The 24288-nt window shown below is 28.7% G+C and overlaps 1 protein-coding gene across 1 annotated transcript in view; it reads left to right on the forward strand.

The window, feature by feature from the left end:
• The window catches only part of Fur1 (Furin 1), a 156612-nt gene extending 137508 nt beyond the window's left edge, over nt 1-19104 (forward strand). The window contains exon 11 of the mRNA XM_065498593.1: nt 18236-19104. Within this exon, the coding sequence (XP_065354665.1) occupies nt 18236-18966 (731 nt within the window). The 3' untranslated portion in view covers nt 18967-19104. The remainder of the gene's footprint in view (nt 1-18235) is intronic.
• Nucleotides 19105-24288: the final 5184 nt, after the last annotated feature.

Genomic DNA, 24288 nt, shown 5'->3' on the forward strand with positions numbered 1-24288 from the left:
ATTTTGTGTTTAAACTAGAAACATATAACATTTGACGTTTAAATAAAAGTACTCAAATTTCACACTTGTTGGATATGTAAATCAAAATCTATTAAAATTTCACTTTCAAGAAATGTTTGATTTATCCAAAAAATAAATAAAAGTTGTTCTGCAGCTTTATTTGATAACACTGCGCATGAAATTGACAATTTTTTTTAAGAGGGGCACCCAGCAGTTTAAACTAATTCGGGTACGCTGAATTAAGTGGTACTAACCGTTTTTTTAGGTTAGCTCGTATTTTCGAGATATACCGTTATTTCGAAAATGGAGGAGGTGCATAATAGAGGTCTGCACAACACTATTTGTATGTGCGTAGTACACGTGCATTTGCGAAACAAGTACTCTTATTCGAAGTATCGCTAAAAAAGGGTACTCTTTTTTTGATTACAACTAAATCATCGATAAACTATTTGTTGTTATTCGACTATGTTCGGACCTTGGAAATGAAAGTACAAAGATCGTTCATGTAGAGTACGTTGCGACAACTAAACTGAACGAAGTACTCACATGTACAATGTTCAGTTCAGTCTCACAAAGAAAAATAACGGTTATGCTGAATTTCAATTCTTTTTATTAGGGATGCCAAATACAAGTTATTTTTATAATTCACGGTATTCTCTAATATTAAATAATATAAGTATAATTTTTAAAAAAAAATTGCATCCTTATAAAATAGCTAAATATCTATTATTGTGTCCTAATACAAATAGGTATGTTATTTTTACCGTATATATTAACACTATAATAATAACATAAATTAAAAATATTAAATCTAATATTTTTAACTAATTAATAAAATAATGTTATGTTTTACATAGTTTCTGAAATGTTTCTTTATAATAAAAAAAATATTATGATAATGTCTAATTTTTCGACCTTTTTTTATTATTAATTTTATTTAAGCTTGAGGTCACTTTTTTTATAAATAATTATATTTATTTATTTTCAATATTTCGCTACTCTTTGTGTAGCATCATCAGGAAAATAGTTTAATAAATTAATTATAATAACCAGGGCAACCAAAAGTATGCAATAATATCATATTTTTTGCTGTGCGTCGTATAAACATATGAGTTAGTTATTTATCCGTTTCAGACAATTTTAAGAATTTTGCCATCGATTTGTTAGTGCATATTTTTGCATATTTTGCTCTTTACAGCATATTTTATCATATTTTGCTTTTTATAGCATATTTTGGCATATTTAGCTCATAACTGCATATTTTTGTTGCATATTTTCTTTTTTTTATTTTATTATTTTGTTTTCTTAATATAATTTTATTGTTTGCATTGTAATTTTTCATTTCTATATTTTACTATTTTTCGGGGTCCAAGGATACTTGTCCTAAGTTCCTTAAATAAAAAATTAGAATACCCATAATCGCTTTATCTTCATTGAATTTTCGTGGATTTAAGGGAGCTTAATTTCCGTATATTTGTGGTTTTTAAATCTACATGTAGAATAGAAACATTTAGAGAAATTTATGCAGAATATCCTCTCCCTACTGATCCTATACATATTTTGGCACATGAATTCAGAAAGTCAAATATTATCCTAGTAATTACTAAACAAATTTGAAGTATTAGACAGTTTAAAATTGAATTGATCAATTGATTATGATTGTCTAAGAAACTCTATGGAAATCTAAAACAAAGATTCAATTTGCAAATTTGAAAACTTAAGTAAATACATAGTCACCCCTATCGGCAATAACATGTGAAATTTTGTTCCCATGAAATATCCATTTCCCTCGAAGGGAAAATTGCTATCGTGATATTCCCCTGAACTTTTCATTCACAATAGTTAATTTTGTTCGTAGAAGCTGTTTATTGTTTACAAAATTCCATCCAAAAATTTCAAAACAATGGGAATTTTTTCATGTGAACAAAGTTGATGAACGAAAAAAGGAAAAGGGAAAATATTTCATGTGGAATATTGATTCGCGATAGTGAGTAATTTATTGCAATAATAAAATGAAATGAATCAGATTATTTTTATGTATAATAACCAAATTTAATTTATGAGCTCAATATTTTTTTTACTTTATATTTATTTGTTTAATAAAACTTTGAAATTCAACAAAAAACAACTATTTTTAAGTGCATATTTTTTTATATTTTAAGAGCATATTTTTCGTTTTTAAGTGCATATTTTATGCGCATAAAACACTTTTTATAGAGCATATTTTTGGTTGCCCTGATAATAACAAATTGTTTTTTCAATATTTCAATAAAATTGTCAAAATGAAAAAATTTTAAATATTACACTATTTTCCTGATGATGCTACACAAAGAGTAGCGAAATATTGAAAATAAATAAATATAATTATTTATAAAAAAAGTGACCTCAAGCTTAAATAAAAATAAATAAAATTAATAAAAAAAATATGTTAAAACAATAAAGCATTTTTTTTAAATAGCAAAAAAAAAAAATTACCTCACTTTAAAAATGAATATTTTTTTTTTTTCATATTTTATTTATTGTATCTTCACAAAATAATGTGAACTATCAATAATTTGTTCAAATCTTAAATCTAAATATTAATTTTTATTTACGTCCCACTACAGTTGGACGAAAAATTATGTTTAATTTATAGATCCTATCATCAGCGCAGGTCTGTTGGGATCCTTCTTCTTAGTCGGATGTAGCCATTACTTCTCATTAATGTTTGTGCAAGTGGATTTGGGTGAACTTCTAACTTTTTCAAATATGAATCCGCTTGTTTTTTATTTCATTTTTCACCAGGGAGACACCTAGGTCCTTATGGATGTTAATATTTCTCACATACCAAGGCGCTGCTGTTGTCATTCTTAATATTTTATTTTGTAATCTTTGAATTTTTTCAATATTAGAAGCTGAGGCCGTGCCCCATAATTGAATTCCATAGCACCATATGGGTTTTATTATTAAGCTGTACAGCAAAAGTTTGCAATCTAAACTCAATCTCGAATTTTTACCAATTAGCCAGTAACTTTGTAGTAATTTTAACTTCATTTGAGTCAATTTCGTATCTATATGCTTTTTCCAGGTAAGACGTCGGTCTAGATGCAGACCTATGTAGATATTTAACTTCAGTTTGTTCAGGTATTATATGATTATTTATTAGGATTGGAGGGCACGATATTTTTGCTCGTTTACTTTTATTCTCCATTGTTTTAACCACCTTTCTATGTCGAGTATATGGTCTTGTAAAAGTACAGATGCTTCTTGGGGGTTTTCATGAATGGCTAGTATAGCTGTGTCATCAGCTAAAGTTGATATGTGGGTTCGACTGTGTGTAGGCATATCACAAGTATATAGCAAATATAGGAAGGGACCCAGTATACTTCCTTGATGTACGCCTGCTTCAATAGGCTGTGGTGAACTTATGAAGTCTCCCTCTTTAAGAACGAACTTTCGATGACTTAAATAACTTTCTATCGGCTTTAACTTATGCATTAACAGTTGTTCAAATAGCTTTGATATATTTGACAATAGGCTAATGGGTCTATATGATTCTACTTTAATGTGATCTTTTCCCGGCTTAGGTATCATTGTAACTAAAGAAACCTTCCATTCTGGTGAATAATATTCAAGGCGTAATATAGCATTAAAAATAAATAGGATTATTCTTAATGCAATTTGGGGTAGCTCGAGGAGCATCTTGTTACTGATTTTATCAATACCAGGTGATTTTTTGGAGTTTAAATCAACAATAGCCTTGTCAATCTCTGAAATCTCAAAACGAAGTGGTTCAGCTGCAGTAATATGGGGTAAAGTAGGTGGTAACTCTATTATGTCGTTTGACTCATTTGGGGGAAAAAATAATATTAATAAAAAATCACATGTAAAGAGTTATGCATTTATTTTAAATATGTTTTTCAATATGAATAATATTGGAAATCATCACAAATACTCATTAGAGTGACAGCTGATTTTTTTTAGATTTCAAAGAGTGCCGGGTGGAATATTGTGACACTAGTCCTAATAGTTATGTGCTGAAAATTTGAGCCAAATCGGACAACGATTTCTGGACGCGCATCGAGGTCAAAGTTCAGATATATCCAAAATTTTACTATTTATATGGAATAAATAGGTAAAACTCGTTAACTTTCTGCATTGTTTTCTAGAAATATGTAGATTTATTTATATTAATTACTATTACATTAAAAAAAAATTGGAAATTAACCCTGTATCTCGTTTGGGTCAAAATGACCCAAACTGTATTATCGCCAAAATTAGAGAAAAATGCAATTTTTCTGTTTTTGAAAAAATTTTGCTACTAAATAAAAACCTTTCCAATTGAATGCAAAAGAATCGAAATATGTACGTAATTATCATTGTAATGAGATATAAATGACAAAATTTGATTTAAAAATGTTAAAGTTATTACAAATTCGCCAGACCATTAAACTTGTTTCAGGCCACTTGAACAAAAAATTTAGGAAAAATATTAACATATTTCGAGAGAAATTAAAATAAAGCTAATTTTTATTTAAAATATATCCGTATTTACTACCGTTAACCTATTCGCAGGTATGGCCAAAAAAAATATTTTTTTAAAGGCCGTTTCGAATCTGCATTTTAAAATTTTTAAAAATTTTGTTAAACAAATTTCAGAATTTGTTGATCATCACAATGGGATTTATTGAGATCAAAATAGGGAATAAAAATATGAAAAAATTATGTTAATACCTCTTACAGTTTTTCCGTACCTGCGATTAAAATTTTGCGATTTTCAAGAAAAACTAATTTGTTGTCCATATTTTGGCGAATGAGCCCAATTTCCTTACTGTTATACATTCTATGTAAAACCTATTCATAATATTATAGTCCTTGTAATTTTAAATATGGTCTGAAAGTTTTACTAAAATCGGAAAACGATAACCTTTAAATCGTGAAGGTCAAAATTTTCAATATGTTTGGAATTTCTGATGAAAAAATAGCGAAATGTTATATATTTTATGTCCGATTTTAATGAAACTTGAGGAAAATATACATTGTGGTCTAACATTTATAACAACAGTGCAAAAATGGATTTTAACCTTTAAGGGTTAATTTCCATTTTTGTGCTGTTATTTTAAATTCTGGACTTTATGTTATATTTTCCTCAAGTTTCATTACAATCGGCCCAAAAATATATAACATTTCGCTATCTTTTCATTAGAAATTCCAAATATTGAAAAATTTGACCTTTGACCTTCACGATTTAAAGGTTAACGTTTTCCGATTTTAGTAAAACTTTCAGACCATGTTTAAAATTACACAGACTATAATATTATGAATAGGTTTTACTTAAAATGTATAACAGTAAGGAAATTGGGCTCATTCGCCAAAATATGGACAAAAATTTAGTTTTTCTTGAACATCGCAAAATTTAAATCGCAGGTACGGAAAAACTGTAAGAGGTATTGACATAATTTTTTCATATTTTTATTCCCTATTTTGATCTCAATAAAACCCAATGTGGTGACAAAAAATTCTGAAATTTGTTTAACAAAATTTTTAAAAGTTTGAAAATGGTGATTCAAAACAGCCGTTAAAAAATTAAATTTGTTTGGTTACACGTGCGAAAAGGTTAACGGTATCCTACGAAGACAGAAACTCATACACAAGTAAATATGGATATATTTTAAATAAAAATTGGCTTTTATTTTAATTTTTCTCGAAATATGTTAATTTTTTGTTCAAGTGGCCTGAAACATGTTCATGGTCTGGCGAATTTGTAATAACTTTAACATTTTTTAACCAAATTTTGTCATTTATATCTCATTACAACGAAAATTACGTACATATTTCGATTCTTTTGCATTCAATTGCAAAAGTATTAATTTAGTAGTAAAATTTTTTCAAAAACTGAAAAATTTGAATTTTTTTTCGAATTTTGGCGATAATACAGTTTTTGGGTCATTTTGACCGAAAGGATATAAAGGGTTAATTTCCAAAAAAAAAATTTATGTAATATTCATTAATATATTTATATTAATCTACATATTTCTAGAAAACAATGCAGAAAGTTAACGAGTTTCACCTATTTATTCCATATAAATAGTAAAATTTTACATATATCTGAACTTTGACCTCGATGCGCGTCCATAAATCGTTGTCCGATTTGGCTCAAATTTTCAGAATTTAACTTTTAGGCGTAGTGTCACAATATTCCACCCGGCACTCTTCGAAATTTTAACATACATTTCTTTCCATACAACTGATTGTCACTCTAATACTCATGGATGGGGGTAGTGCACTAATTTTGCAGTTTGCACTAATACTTAGTGATAGTGCAATCATTTTGTTCATATTTAGTGCTGGGTTGAAAATTAGCAGCCTCACTAAACATTAGTGATAGTGAGTAAAAAAATTTTGCACTCAAAATTAAATTAGTTGATTTAAAAAAAAGCAATCATCAGTTTATTGGAACTTTTATGTATGCACTAATTTGAGTGCAACTTCTAATTGCGCACTAAATTTTTAAGTTCAAAATGGTTTAAGTTTATTTCTATACACTAATTTAAAACTTAAGACTAATATTTCATTAAAAATAACAAAAAATATTTAAAAATTTTATTTCGAATTTGGATTCAACAATTTCATGACTACTCATTTTTGAAAATTTTGCACTAATTAATTGTAGTGCAGATTTTTGCACTAAATCTTCGTTTAGTGATAGTTAAAAAATTATCACTATCACTATTTTTTTTAGTGCTAGTTAAGAAATAAGCATTATCACTAAAGCTGATAAAAAATAGTGCAAACTAAATTTTTTGCAATTTTAGTGAGTGATAGTGCAATGCTGATTTCAATCAACATTTAGTGCACTACCCCCAACTATGCAAATACTCGTGGTACCACATGAAGTGCACATAGTAATTGTAATACATTTTGTTTATTGTACTTATTTTTCGTGTATTTACTTTTATCGGAACTCGTTCATTGTGTCTTCAACACAGAAAGAATGAAAATAATTTTATTTTCTATAAATATTTTTATAGATTCTATTAATGTTTTTGTTTGATTTTTATTTTAATACAACACTTGGGATAAAACAACAACACAAGCAAGTAAATAAGTGTGTTTGTTGTTATTATGTGCATCTTACTCTCATTCGGTAATTTCGTTTGCATGCGTGTTTTTAACATGAGTTGATATAATTCTCATTTGATTAAAAATATTTTTTAAATAAGTAGTTTTGTTTTTGTCAAAGACTTTGCAAAAATTGTATGATGTATGATAAATGTTGTTACGAAATTGTACTTGAATTCAAATATAACGATTTTAACGGCTGATTTAAAAGTAGCATAATGCTTTCAAATAACAGTGCTGTAAAACTGTAACATATCTGTGGGCACTATTAAATAAAAGCTTTCAGTTGATTTGATCGTAAGTTGGCAACGCTGTATTCGATTTCGAATATTCAGTTAAAGAACATTGTAGAAATTACACCACAGATGGCGTATGTATTAGAAACCTCTAGAGTCTAGACAGTTAAAGAGCTTTCTAGATGGTAATGCAGTGTTATAAATAGTGGCAGAGGTTGCAGTCGTGAGTGAGTTTATCAGAGACGCTTTTCGAATAAACATCATCTAAGTGCCTTAAAGTGTGTTGTGTTTTTCAATTAAATTCGTGTACATTATAAATTGTGTCTGTAATTCTGAGAATTTATAAACGTGTATAAAAAAACATTGAGTGGCTATTTAATTCTGTTGTTGTTGTACATTTTAAGGAAATAAAGAGTTGTTACAATTTTAAAACTACTAAACGGCTTTTATTTGCAATCAAAAGTATCCGGTTTATTTAAAAGAAATAAACCAAACGTTTTGAAAAGGTTAAAACGTAACAATATCTAAAAACATTAAACACTGTTTTAGATGTTTATTTATTATTTTATTTACTTAGCTTTTTCTTTCCTTATTTGTAGTTTTTTCTTTATTTTCTTATTTTTTTTTGTGATATTATTATTTTTAAACATTTTTTTTATTGGTTCTAATTTAGCTTAAAAATAATTTTTTGGTCCAGACAAAAATTTTACTGTTTTAAACAAATTTTTGTTTGAAGTTGTGTTGTAAATTCAAACAACTTTTTTATTTAATATCATACTTTTTTTTAATTGAAAAATATTGTTTTTTTTCAATTAAATTTTTGCAAAATTTCTTGTTTGAATTTACAAATTTTGTGATAGGTCCTAATTCAAACAAAATTTTGTCTGATTGAGCAAATTTCTTGATTGAATCAGAAATTTAATTCTTTCTGTGAATATTTGCGCTCTAAAAGAGAATACATGTATTTGCTTTACTCGAAGTCGAGTATGACACGTGCAGTAAAAAAGTTATTCGATGCAGACCTCTATTGCATAACATATATTCGCGTAGCTCAAAAACGTTTTAGTTTATTGAATAAACTGAAAAACCCGATAAAATTAAATAAAATTACCTTTAAGTAAGGCTTAATATGTTTTTAATCTTCGTAATCGTTTTAGAAATATAATTTCTTTTGGCTGCATTTTCCAATTTTTTATGCCGTTTTAAAAAACAAAAATTTCGAAATTTTCCTAAAAAAATATTTTTGTTTTCCAAAAAAAATTTATATTTCTAAAACAACTGCGCAGATTAAAAAAAAGTTTTAGTCTTAGTTAAAGGTAATTTCTTTCGGAATAAAACCACTTTCAGTTTTGAAAGTGGAATTGATATTTCATTGTAATTATTTGTTTTTCTAAAATTTTTAATCAATTTCCGTACCAAAAACTTCATTTTTGTTTTAATATACATATGTTGAGAAATATTAAAATTTTCTATGTATAATTGTTAATCGACCTTTTCTTTAATTTCCATAGATAGTTATATAGTTTCCTATATACAGGCTTTCAAGGTCAGTGATTTGATGTAAATAAAAGATTATTTATATCATTTTCAATATAATCCGACGTTTCGTTGGTATTATTTCCAACTTCTTCAGGGATTGAATTTTATTTTAATCTGGTAACATTATAAATGTACAAAAGGAAAAATTCTGGTCAATAACAACAATAATTATAATCTACATATTCAACAAATTTACTTACATATAATCTTTTTTGTCAAGTTTACATCATTTATAAAATACTAGTATAACCCGGTGTACTTCGCTACCCCTACCCTAGTAAAATTAAAAAAATATGAATGGAAATACGAAAATAACACATACAAAATTTGAGAATCTCTAAATTACAGTTCACTTGATATTCGAAAATAACTAACTAATTTTGTATGGGAGACACCACTTCACTGCTCTGATCCCACCCATTATTAAACCTTTTATGTAAATATCAAGCTTTACTTTAACTTTCCTTTATAAGGGAGGGGTTATTCCTACTAAGCCGATCATGCTTAGCTAAATTTCGAACAGGGATCAGGAATAAATTCGTTTTTAGCTAACCTCCTTAGAATGGTAATAAATTGATTGAGTTTAAATTCTTTTAGAATTATAGTTCTCCAGATATTCAAAATTAATTATTTACTTTGCGCCATAACCACTAATGCAATCCCGACCATTTTCAGCCAATCTGTGTAAATTGGTAAGAGAGCTATGCGGACAAAGTTTGAAGCACCTTGCAATTATTACTTTGTATGGAAGGTGACTCACATCCGTTTCCCACCTCTCCCATTTTGGGTGCTATGCCCTCTAATCTAATTCCGTCTATATTCATTTCATTTATTAAGTCAATGGAAATACAAATTCCTTATAGACTACGATTAAGTATAAAAATATTTTTTGAAAATATTATTTAAACTATTCAATTATTTTACATAACAATTTTTTAAAGAAACATTTTGATGTGCAGAACTCTATTTTTTTTCCGACCCTCCCCATTTTTCATAAAACTTCATTCAGTGATAAACCGTTGAAAATCGTCACAATTATAAAATAACTATTTACTTATCTACAATTACATATTTACCCCCATATGCATTTGTCCCCCATTTAAATTTGTCAAAGGTTTATAAAACAAATTTTATAAAAATTTTAAAATTGTTTATGCATATGTGAGTTCGAAAATAAATAAAACACCTTCAAAATATATTTATTAAAGCGAATTTAAATTACTAAAGTCTTCTTCTTTCTTTTCTATAACAACTCTCACTTAAAACAGAGCGAAATCAATACAGTTTAATTGTTTCTCTTATTTATTTACAACAACAAATTGGACCAACATGCATTGCTTTGTTTACTTTTTAGCTTAAGGTTCACATGTACACGTTTTTGCATATGTGTTAGTAACATCTTTAAACGCTTATAACTCCTAAAAAACTGAACCGATTTCAATAAAATACATATTCTGCACTTCTGTGCATAAATCCCTTTAAAGTGGTATATTTCTTGCCCAAATTAAATGTATAATGTGAGCGTAAAAGGGGTCTAAAGAAATCGACTTGGCTATTAATATTATGATATCACAGTTTTTTGTATAAGTGGACAACACAACACAAAACTTAAAAATATTAAAATGAATGTATGCAAAAATAAATAAAATATCACAGTAAATTTGTCTTATTCGATCACAGTTGTTGTTATTACTAAAATATTGCAATGGTGTAGATTGCATTTGTATTATCTTTATCCTCTTTTGTATTTATTGCACTTTCTGATTTTTGCTGTATTCTCAAGCTCTCCAACGTATATCTCTTATTTTCCCTTTTTTCTTTATCTAAAATCTTCACTCCTTCAAAGTTTGGTTTGTGTCCGTTTTCAATGCAGTGTTGTGCTAGTGCAGTTGATTGTTTTCCTCTCTTTACAGTGTTTTTTCAATTTGAAATCAGAAATACAGAATTATTAAATATTTTTAGATTAATAAAAACTACGGAATTGAAACCATTCCGACGAAAATGTGTGACAGGCCTGTATATCTTTTACGAAATATTGTCAAATGATAAAATTTTTCTATAAAATAAATCAATATTTATAAAAATGGTAAAAAAAATTTCAAAAATATGATTAAATGAACTTTAGAAAACAGTCTTACAAAAACCGGTTTATCAAAAAACCGAAAAGTTAAAGAAAACCGAAACCGGTAGAGTTTATTAAGATGAAAAAATCGGTTGACCGGTTTTCGGATTCGGCAGATTAGACTGAATGAGTGTTATGTGCTGTTTTTCTATAGCGAACGAGTACTTTGAAATTTTGTAACAAAAACAAAATACATGTAAAACGTCCACTCAAAGCACTTGTTCGGTATAGAAAAACAGCACATTAGTGTTTTTTGTGCAATACAAAATTTTTTTCTGAATCAGGCCGTAACAAATTAATTTTAAAACAAATTTATATCTTTCTAATATATGCTTAGATATACATATGTATTCAACAATATGTATTAATTTTCATAATTTAATAAAATATGAATGCATATTTTACTTGCTTAAACGACATATCAGGCGGTCTAATCTAATGACATATCATACAACTCGCAATCTAGACTGGAGTTTTTAATTTGGAAATAGATTTTTTGACAATATGTATAGAAAAATACAAAATATAAATAATTTCCTACTCACCTATTGAATAAAAAAAAATCCGGGAACAACTCTAATCTAGGCACGTATACACTATTTTGGCAAAAAGTTCACTACTTCAGTGTGCATTTATATACAATGTAATTCGTTGATGTATGTACATTCTGAGTGCTCCAAAAAAATAAAATTGCGAATTTTGATTGTCCCCCCATCTAGAATTGTTCTATGTATTGTAGAAACATGTTGTGTAAAATATTAGGATGATAGGATAACGTTAACAGGTGGCGCAACGACGCTGAAATTTTGAGGTGCATTTACAAGGGGAAAAACAGCAATTTTTTCAGTTTTTGTAAAAAATTTGTCAATTTAATTTAAAATAATCGAAATGTGTACGTAATTGTCATTATAATAAGATATAAAAGACAGAAATTTTTTAAAAAATGTTAAAGTTATTAAAAATTCGCCAGGCCATTAACGTGTCTCAGGCCACTAGAACAAGAAATGTAGAAACAAAATTAACATATTTTGAGAAATATTAAAATAAAAGCTCATTTTTACTTAACCTGCGAATAGGTTAACGGTATGCTACGAAGACAAAAACTCATATACAAGTAAATATGGCCGAATCTTATATACCCTTCACCAAAGTATACCTTAATTGTATGTTGAAAAAAAATAACAACAAATTATGCACGCGTGTGTTTGATTTGTAATTCTCATTTCATTCCACACTGTAGATTCTGTTTACGTATGATCAGTGTTGCCATACATTTTTTGAAGAAAACTTTTTATTTCTAAAAAGAAAACTTTTTTTTCAACAAAAAAACTTTTTTTAACTACATACATACTAAAATTACAAAACCCTATTCGTACATATAATTGGACTGAGATAATTTATGTGAATTTAGTGGTGAAGACACTTTAGCTCCTAAATAAATCAATTACCATATTTAGTAAATGAATTTGAGAACATCATTTTGAAATTGATATCATAAATTTACAATTTTCCAAAAAAACTTTTTTTTTTTTAAAATAAAACTTTTTGCATCTCAAAAACCAAGGTGCATTTAATAAGGTGCCATCTGCAGCACAGCTGATTATAGAAATTGCTCGCACAAATGTCAGACTACATATATAAAAAATATTCGCCCGTACGCCCGTATGTCAAACTCTATATATAAAAAATAAGTGAATTCGCCTGTATTTATTTCAATTCGCCACTGCTGTCACCTTGTTAAATACGCCTTGTCAAAAACCTTGCAAAAAAAGGGAAAACTTGACATATGGTAACGCTGCGTATGATACAGTTGCTCATATGAGAACTCATTGGCCCATAATCATAGTCAAAAATAAAGTACATTTTAAGAGAATTAAACTCGACTTTACTTAAGAGTGGACTTTAGGTCTATCATAGACAAGTTAAGTATAGTTCTGACGCTGAAGTCGACTCTAAATATAAAACTAGCTGAAGTTGTTTTTAACTCGTTTAACAACAGCATCTGATGTTCTTCGCCGAGTAAAAAAGTTCGACACAAAGTAAAAAATGTTTAAGTTACAAGATATTGGTAGAGATTTTGCAATTATTGAACAGTTATCAATAAACTTAGTACTAAAATATCGTAATTATGATATTAATCTTATCTTTTCCATTTTTCCACAACAAACAACTTTCTGTCCCGGTTACTTTTATTGTTTACGTTTTTATACCCTTCAGCTTCGTGAGAAGGGTATATATAAGTTTGTCATTCCGTTTGTAATTTCTACATTTTTCATTTCCGACCCTATAAAGTATATATATTCTGGATCCTTATAGATAGCGGAGTCGATTAAGCCATGTCCGTCTGTCTGTCTGTCTGTCTGTCTGTCTGTCTGCTATTTAAAATCAGCAAAATCCGTCCATAAATAACGGAGATATGAGCAAAAATCTATAATATTATTTAATAAAACCATTATTAAATAATATTATAGATTTTTGCTTAATGAATTTTTAAATAATGAAATTTATATCAATTAATACAAACGTTTTTGAAATAAAGAAGAAATAGTTTGACCGGTCCTAGTTTTAATCATTATTCAAATATTTCTCAAGTACATACACAAATTTATGCTATTATTGTCATTATTTCCCTTAAATATGATGAGGTTGTAAATATTGCTAGTTTTCACACAAATTTAAATTGTACAAACAATTTAAATTTTATAGAAATTTGGGAAATAAACAAAATAATTAGAAATTTTCAAAAATAAAAATGTTTCTCCTAATTTGGCTCTTTTGTTATTTTTCTATTTTAAAATTTTCACATGTTGCTCACAAAATTAAACTGATTGTTTGAATTAGTGAAAAACTTCACGGGAATTTCTAAAAAAATCCCACCTAGGAATCCTAGTTTTGGTACAATTAATGTCGAAAAAGTACAATTTTTAATGCTGAATGGTGCAATTTTTAAACTGCATTTGCCATCCCTGCTCAATGTGTATTACACACATCTACATACATATATACACACAACTAAACTTTTGTTTTCTTTTTATAATGCTATTACATATGTACATGATTTCATGAAACACTAACAAAATACATGGTTTTTGGGTTTTTTGCTTATATCTCGGCCATTTGTGGACCAATTTTCTCGATTTTAAATAGCAACCGATCCAGAATATATATACTTTATGGGGTCGCAAATAAATGTGCTGTTATTGTAAATACTAGACTTCATGTTATATTTTTCTTAAGTTTCATCAAAATCGGCCCAAAAATATATAACATTTCGCTATCTTTCCATTAGAAATTCCAAATATTGACAAATTTGACCTTTGACCTGAACGATTTAAGGGTTAACTTTTTCCGATTTTAGGAAAACTTTCAGACTATATTTAAAATTACATGGACTATTATATTCTGAACAGATTTTACTTAAAATTAATAACAGTAAGGAAATTGGGCTCATTCGCCAAAATATGGTTTTTCTCGAAAATCGCAAAATTTAAATCGCAGGTACGGAAAAACTATAGGAGGTATTGTCATACTTTTTTCATATTTTTATTCCCTATTATGTTCTCAATAAATCCCAATGTGATGATCAGCTAATTCTGAAATTTGTTTAACAAAATTTTTAAAAATTTTGAAACCGACGTTAAAAAATTTATTTTTTTTGGTCATACCTGCGAATAGGTTAACGGAATCCTATGAGGACAAAAACTAATATACAGGTGAATATGGATATATTTTAAGTAAAAATAAGCTTTTATTTTAATATTTCTCAAAATATGTTAATTTTGTTCATAAATGTCTTGTTCTAGAGGCCTGAGACACGTGATTGGCCTGGCAATTTTTTAATAACTTTAACATTTTTAACCAATTTTTGTCTTTTATATCTTATTATAACGACAGTTACGTACACATTTCGATTCTTTTAAATTAAATTAAAATAAAATTTTTACAAAAACTGAAAAAATTGCATTTTTTCCCCTTGTAAATGCATCTCAAAACTCGTTGCGCCACCAGTTAACGTTATCCTATCATCCTAATATTTTACACAACGTGTTTCTACAATACATAGAACAATTCTAGAGGGGGGACGGCCTGTACCTAGACATTTTTGTTTCGCCCATACAATCTTGGAGCACTCTAATGTACATATACAAGAAATTGGCAAAAATTAACAAAATAAAAATGAAAACATTTGAAATATGGTCAATCGTTTTTTTGGTCGTCGAGTACATACAGGTAAGCCTCCATTTACGCGGTACTTTGTTTACGCGAATTCGATATAACGCGAACTCAAATTAACAACCATTTTTTCAAATACGGGACTTTTTTTACACGATTTTTATATAACGCGGCAACAAACAACAAGTATCGAAACAAGTAAGAGTGCTATATTCGGCTATGCCGAATCTTATATACCCTTCACCTTTGTTGTGGATGCATTATTATTTTTATAATTAGTATATATGTATGTACATTGTCCACTTTCAGCGTACAGCATCCTAAATTTATCAAGAACACAAAAAACAACAACAACGCCAAACGAAATAAAACACCAAAGTAAAAAACAAAAACAAAATACGCAAGGCAATGAAACCAACACACAACCAAACAAACGTTTAGTTGTATAAAAAACAACAACAACGCCAAAAGAAACAAAACACAAAAAAAAAACATAATACGCAAAGCATGCACATCCAAACATACGTTTTGTTGCTTTTTTGTCAAAGCATGCAATACATTGTGTTTTTTGATGAAATTTTCAGAGGTTGTCTCGGATTTTTGCTCATATCTCCGTTATTTATGACGGATTTTGCTGATTTTAAATAATTTTAAATAAAAATTCTCGAAAGTATGTCTGACAGAATTGTTGAAGATTTGGATCCCGGCGATATCTGGGGCCTTCAGAAAATTGATTTCAACAGACAGACAGACGGACATGGCTTAATCGACTCCGCTATCTATAAGGATCCAGAATATATATACTTTATAGGGTCGGAAATGCAAAACTAGCATAACCCGGTGCACTTCGCTACACCTACCCTATAAAAATTAAAAAATATTAATGATTTCTGATACAACCTAACTTCGTACAATGGTACGAAAATAACACATGCAAAATATAATTATCACTCCACTGTTCTGATCCCACCCAGTTTTAAATATTTTGTGTAAAGAAATAACTCATATCAAGCTTTACTTTAACTTTCATTTATAAGGAAAGTTAAACGCTGAGCTAAACTTCGTACAGGGATCAGGAATAAATTCGTTTTTAGCTAACCTCCGTAGAATGGTAATAAATTGATTGATACAGAGTTTAAATATTTTTAGAATTATTGTTCTCAAGATATTCAAAATTAATTATTTACATTGTGCCACAACCACTACTGCAATCCCAACCATTTTTAGACAATCTCTGTAAAATGGTAAGAGAGCTATGTGGACAAAGTTTGAATAACCTTGCAATTATTACTTTGTATGGAAGGTGACTCACCTACTTTTCCGACCCCTCCCATTTTGGATCCCCAGATATTCGAAATCAATATTTACTCTGTATGGGAGGTGCTACGCCCTCTAATCTAATTCCGTCTATATTCAGGTAAACTCCGCACAGTAATAAGAAATTAATTCGTAAAAAGTTTTAAACACTTCTACAATTATAGTTCTATAGATATTCGAAATTAATTATTTACTTTGTATAGGGTGTGCCACGCCCACTATTCCAATCCCGAACAATTTCAGCGAAACTATGCAAAATTATAAATGAACCATTTTGAAGTTTGAAGAATCTTGCAATTATAGTTCACAAAATATTTAGAAATAAACCATTTTTTATTAAACTTCATGCCGTGATAAGAAATTGATTCGTATGAAGTATTTACCCCAATATGCATAAACAGTTTTTAAATTTGTCAAAACAAATTTTGAATGGAAATTTTGTTTTATAAACCTTTGATAAACTTAAAAATTGTTTATGCATATGGGAGTTAGAAAACAAAAAAAAAAAACACCTTCAAAATATATTTTTTTTAAGTGACTTTGAATTACTAAAGTCTTCTTCTTTGTTTTCTATAACAACTCTCACTTAAAACAGAGCGAAATCAATATTTAATTGTTTCTCTTATTTATTTACAACAACAAATTGGACAAACACACTTTGCTTTGTTTACTTTTTAGCTTAAGGTTCACATGTACACGTTTTTGCATATGTGTTAGTAACATCTTTAAACGCTTATAACTCTTAAGAAACTGAACCGATTTCAATAAAATATATATTCTGCACTTCTGTGAATAAATCCCTTTAAATTGGTATATTTCTTGCCCAAATTGAATGTATAATGTGAGCGTAAAAGGGGTCTAAAGAAATAGACTTGCCTATTAATATTATGATGATGATGATGTAGAAATTACAAACGGAATGACAAACTTATATATACCCTTCTCACGAAGGTGAAGGGTATAAAAAACACAAGCGAATAAACGATTTTTTTTTAAATCTTCGTTAATTTTTATGAATTTTTTGTTATGTTTTGATCTCTTTTATGCATTAGAATATTTTGTTTTTTTAACTGACATTTTTTCCTTAATTTTCGATAAGAAATAATTTTTTTTACTTTACTTTTGTTTTAAGTAAGTTTTTAAAAGTACAAATAAAATAAGTTTACTTAAAGTATGCATATATCGTCGCCTTAAATACAAACGGACGTAACTACATTTTTATTGTTTTTACAGGATACGTTCTAAAATCAATAATAGAGTATTCTTGGCAATTGTTCAATCAATTAAAAACTAGATTTTGAATTGTTGTGTGGTAACGTCCGCTTTCATTTAAGGTGACGATATGTGTTTTCTATTTAACGCGAGTTTTAGGTCCCAATTTCTTTTTTGTTATGTGACAGATGTATTGTTTTATGCGAAATAAAAAATTGTTGGCCCCACAAAAGCATTTCGTTCTAAATTAGAACCTCGTTTTACGCGAATTTTATTTACACGCTATTTTTTTGAGCCCAACAAACCGCGTAAATGGAGGCCTACCTGTATATCGTGATAAACAAATATGTATGTTGTAGTATAATATTTGTTGTATGACGATATGGTGAAAAAATAAATGTATTTATATTAATAAATAAATGCTCGAACGTTACTTTTTATCTCTTCATCTAAATATTTTAAGAAAACACTGAGACTTTTTAAAGCATACATACTAAATTGATTTTAAACAAATTTTTATCTATTTCCAATTTAGCTTGTGCACCACCAACGCTTTACTACAAAGGACGATGTTATGATATATGCCCAATTCGCACATACTCCTTCAATCATACTACCAATGAAGAGGAGTTAATAAATGACACATTGAAAAACAAGGAAGAAAAAAATCTATACAATAATTTACAGGATGAAGAAGAGCTACAATCCATAGACCGCAAAAAGAGAACTAAGCATTTGTATAGAAATACTGGTAAACTAAGTGAATATAATCAGAAAAGAGCTGCTTTCCCAGTAAAAAATTTGATAACGCTGAGTTGCGAACCTTGTGACAAATCCTGCTTACGATGTTACGGTCCTCTAAACTCACAATGTAGCACTTGTTCACTTGGAAGTCAATTAAAACAAATGGCACATACAAATGAAACATATTGCATTAACTTCTCAGAGCGAAGCTCCGGAAATGCTTTCACCAATCTATCAACTAATAGCTTCAATGCTAATTCAATTTTGTTAATTCTAGTTCCTTCCATTATTATTATAATGCTAATTATCTTTTTTGCTACATATAGAAAAAGAAAGAGTCTGTTAAGCTGCCGAAGAGAACAAAATGAAAATGATATCATTGCAACGTACAGTTATGACCGGGTTGCTTTATTTTCAGATGAAGACAAGGAGGAGGACAATGATTATGAACAGTCACTTCAATCTACTGTTAAAATTTACACAGACGACAATGAAAACGGCGAATTTATCAATAATCAATAATTGATATAAATATGAGAAATTTTATTAATCCAATATACATACACACATACTTGTACATATCGCTCATTTACAATAATACCGTCATGACTACAAACGATTGAATTAGCGTTAATATATTATATACATACATATCAAAAATTATAATTTTCAAGGTTTGAGATTTTTGTCTTCATGAGGCAATTGGTAACATTTAGGGTATTCAATCGATTAACCGTTAATCGGTTAACCGATTAATTTTGTACGGTTAACTGTTCGAATAATTTGAAATTGCCGATTTTCAAATAACAAATAAACCGATTAATTTGTGTCGATTAACCGATTAACCGAAATTCCTTTTTTTTTTGCACTTTAAATATGTTTTTTGTATTTATTTTTCCGTTTCAATTCAAATACAAATTTCATATTAAAATTAGATTTTTTTTTGAAGATTGAACATCATTTTGAATGAACATGATTAGTGAGTATGTATAATAACTGACATATTTGAAACTTTGTATTTACATGTATAGACGAAACTTTTTTTTGAATTAGTCTTTTATCATAACTAAACGAAACTATTAAATTAATCAAAATCTAAAACAATCCAAAAAGGAATATTCTTTATCATGCTTTTGATTTCTTCAACATATACAATCAGCGAGAGTTTTTTTCCAAGAAAAGTTTTATTAAATCTAAAGAAAAAAATCGTTTAAATTATATTCTTTTTATAAAAGATTATTTCAGAAGATCTCACTAAGACCCTAAAAAACTCACACATCGCTCATTTGCTGCAACAACGTCATAATAAAAAAAATCGTTTCGAGAAAAACGTTTTTGAATATTTCATGACATTTTAATATTTCTTAAATCAATTTTCAACAAATCATGCGATTTCAGAAATATAAATAGTATATGTTAATATCTTTCTAATCTGTATTTAACCTAAATTTTTATTTATCAAATATACGAGAAAACATGAATTTTCATTTTGATGTTTACAACTAAAAAAAAACACTCATACAAAAAATTCAAAATTAAATTAAGAACAGCTCGTTTTTTGTAGTACTCAGTTCATAAAACACGGGTTTTGAGTTATGACGTTGTTGAAGCAAATAGGCGATATGTTTACAAAAATGATCTCAAATACCTTATTTGCTGTTTTTAATGTTTTTGTACACAAAATTCGTTGTTGTATTTTCAATTTAAAATGAAAATAGAAATTATTCGGTTAATCGAATAAAAGTTCTGATGGTTTTGTGGCAAAATAGCGATATAAATTTTTAAATGCCGAGCATCTCAGAAAGCAAATTTTCCTAAATAATAATTTTTATTATTTTCAGCAGAAATAAATGTTATTTCCTGATTTTTAATTTTTTCAAGCAATAACGTAATAATTTCATATTTTTAAATGTTCGGGTTTTGGTATTATTACGACTTTTTCTAATTAGGTAGGTAATTCGAAAAAGTCGTTACAAACTGTTAAGTTTTAAACGATTATTAAGAAAAACTAAATCCGCATAAAAATAAGTATAAAATAAATAATAGTAACTACTTACTTTGCCGAATACGTAATTACTGTTTTCAAGAAATGAAAATCGCGAATTAAAAATAATAATAATGTCACAATTTTTGCATAGAAAATGCCGAATATGAACAAAATCTATAAACCCATGACTAAGTTGTGATGTCTCATGAAATGAATGTTATACATATATGTAAATTAATAAACGAATAGCTTATTTGTTCACGCAAATATTTTAATATAATGAAGTGCTATTATTGTAGTTAAGACTGAATTTAAATTAAAAACTTATTTATTTTTAAAATATTAAAAATATTTTTATTATAAATGTATTCTAAATAAAAAATACATACATATGTATATCAGAGTTGGGGGTAATGCACTAAATTTGCAGTTTCCACTAAAAGTTAGTGATAGTGCAAAATTGTTCACTATCACTAATAGCTATTTAGTGTTGAGTTGAAAAATAACAGCCCCACTAAGCAATAGTGGTAGTGGTACATGAACGTTTTTCACTAAAATTAATTTAGTGATAGTGAAAAACCTTTTTTTACAGCTTAGTGCAAATTTTTTTTCCTCCACTAACAGGATAGTGGAAAAATATAATCATTCACTAATGTTAATGGAACTCAAATACGTATCATTATATTGAATTATTTTATACTTTTTTATTTTTATTATTTATTAAATTAATTAATACTAATATTAAAGTAATACAAAAAAAAAAACAAGTAGGAGTGCTATATTCGGCTGTGCCGAATCTTATATACCCTTCACCAAATTATACTTCAAAATTTTAAATATTTTTAGGTAAAGAAATTTTTTTTTTTTAAATTTAAAAATATTTTTTTTTTAAATTTAAAAATAAAATATTTTTTTGGAAAAAAAAATTCGGATTAAAAATTTTTTTTCCGATTTTGACCCATTGTAGGTCCAACTTACTATGGTCTTATATACGTCGTTGCAAATGTCTTTGAAATATCTATCATTAGATATCCATATTGTCTATATTAATGTCTTAGTAATCCAGATAGAGGTAAAAAATATGTAAAAAATCGAGGTTGTCTTGGTTTTTTCCTCATATCTCAGCCATTTGTGGACCGATTTTGCTGATTTTAAATAGCAAAACTCTCGAAAGCATGTCTGACAGAATTATTGAAGATTTGGATCCCGAAGATATCTGGGGTCTTCAGAAAATTGATTTCAACAGACAGACAGACGGACATGGCTTGATCGACTCCGCTATCTATAAGGATCCAGAATATATATACTTTATAGGGTCAGAAATGAAAAATGTAGAAATTACAAACGGAATGACAAACTTATATATACCCTTCTCACGAAGGTGAAGGGTATAATAAAGAAGTTTCATCAATATGTATATTAATATAAGAAATCAAATTAAATTAAAATCATATTGGACTTAAAAATTTAAAGTTTTTATTTTATTTTTATACAATAAAAAATAATAAAAGGGAAATATTTTGACTATATTTTCAATATGTTTGGAATATTTCTATAAACAATATTTTTTTTAAATTTTAGAGCATATAATATAATTAAAGCATTCATGTAGTGACTTTTAAAAATTTGCACTCTTTTATTGTAGTGTAAAATTTTCACTACCACTAATGTTTAGTGGTAGTGGAAAAATTTTCGCTACCACTAATTTTTTTAGTGGTAGTTAAAATATGTTTCACTACCACTATAGATGATGATGGAAAATCAAAATGTTGTCACTATAGTGGGATTTAGTGGAAACCTTAGTGCACTAAATATTTTATGCACTACCCCCAACTCTGACTTAGTAAAAAAATTTAAAAAATGTTGCTGACTTGATTGTTTCTAGACGATAACAGTGCTGTAATAGCAAACTGTAACATAACTGTGGGCATTATTAAATAAAAGCTTTCAGTTGACCATTGATCGTAAGTTGGCAACGCTGCGACCGTATATTCTAACTTGAATATTCAGTTAAAGAACATTGTAGAAATACAGCTTTCTAGATGGTTATGCAGTGTTATAAATAGTGGCAGAGGTTGCAGTCGTGAGTGAGTTTATCAGAGACGCTATTTGAATAAACATCAACTGAGTGCCTTAAAGTGTGCTGTACTTTTCAAGTGAATTCGTATACATTATAAAGTGTCTGTGTTTCTGAGAAGTTATAAACGTGTATAAAAAAACTTTGAGTGACTATTTAATTATGTTGTTGTACATTTTAAATAAATAAAGAGTTGTTACAATTTTCAAACTACTAAACGGCTTTTATTTGCAATAAAAAGTATCCGGTTTATTTAAAGGAAATAAACCAAACGTTTTGAAAAGGTTAAAACGTAACAATTGGTGTCAGAAGTGGGATTCCAAATAATAAGCATGAATTTTGAGGAACTAAAAGTTGAACAACTCAAGAAAGAATTGAGTAAGTTGGAGCTACCAACAGAAGGTAACAAGGCAGAATTACAGAAGAGGCTGATAGACGAATTCAAGCGGCGTGATATTGACATCGGTGCTTACGAATTCGAGTATAAGAAAGAAATGGAAGCGAAATTGAACGAAAATTCTAGAACCATCTTAGAAACTTCTAAAGTAAACAACGAAAAACTTCTTGCCGACAATGAGAAACTTCGTGCTGAGGTTAAAGCTGAAGTCAAAGAAACAATCAAACAATTAGCTGAAATGGAAGCGAAACTTCAAGAATCATCTCGAGCTACAGATGAGAAAATTCAGGAAATGTCTGAGGTTATTAACAGTAGAGTGGATGTCGTTGACAAAAAGGTGTCCGAATTAGAGAGCAGCCTAGAAAAACAATCCCAAGATGTTGATAATAAATTTCTCGATCTGAAAATGAAAATTAATAATCTTCAATGCCAAGACGGACCGGTGCGAATTATTTCAGAAACATCGAGTAGAATAAAGGCTCCTAGTTTTGATGGCAGCACACCATTTAAATTTTTCAAATTCCAGTTTGGTACAGTTGCCAAGAGAAATGTATGGAGTAATGAAGAAAGAGCTATAGAATTGATTTTGGCCTTGAAAGGGAACGCAACAATAGTTCTTGAAAGCGTGCCAGTGAGCAACAGAAATTGTTATGATGACATAATGGAGGCGCTACAACGTAAGTACGGTGGCGAACATAAAAAAGAATTATACCGAATGGAATTGCGTGGTAGAGTGCAGAATACCAATGAGACGCTACAAGATTTTGCGATGGAAATATAGCGTTTGCTACAGCTTATTTATCCAGGGGAGAACCATCCGATTTTGGAGCATTTGAAGATAGAGGCATTTGTGAATGGTATTCGCGATCCAGAGATAAAATATGCAGTATGTGCCACACCAAAGTCATCATTCTTTGAAACCGTCTCATTCGCGCTGGTACAAGAAACAGCAAAGATAATTTCAAAGCCTCAGATGTGTAATGTGGTTGTCGCTGAAAATGATAGAAGTATGGTCAACGAAATAAAGGAATTAAAAGAGGCAGTTTTGAAGGCTTTAAGTAAGAGACAAACTAAAGACAAAGTTAAATGTTATAACTGTGGAAAAATGGGTCACATTCAGCGAAACTGCAGAGCACCAAGAAAGCGAATCAGATATGTTTCACCATCAAGAAATAACCAGCTGGCGAATCATCAAGCATTACATGAGCCACCTTTAAAGCGAGCTAGCACTGAGGGACAGGATCTGACACCCACACCTGATGGCCTACCATCTCCATATCAGTACTGCAGCAGGAAAATAACAATCTTACTGCTAGTGGGTACATCAACGGTCGGAAGCACATCCTTACTATGGACGGGAGCGTCGCAGTCTATCATCAGAAT

This window comes from Calliphora vicina, chromosome 1 (assembly GCF_958450345.1).
Source record: "Calliphora vicina chromosome 1, idCalVici1.1, whole genome shotgun sequence".
Classification (NCBI taxonomy): Eukaryota; Metazoa; Arthropoda; class Insecta; order Diptera; family Calliphoridae; genus Calliphora; species Calliphora vicina.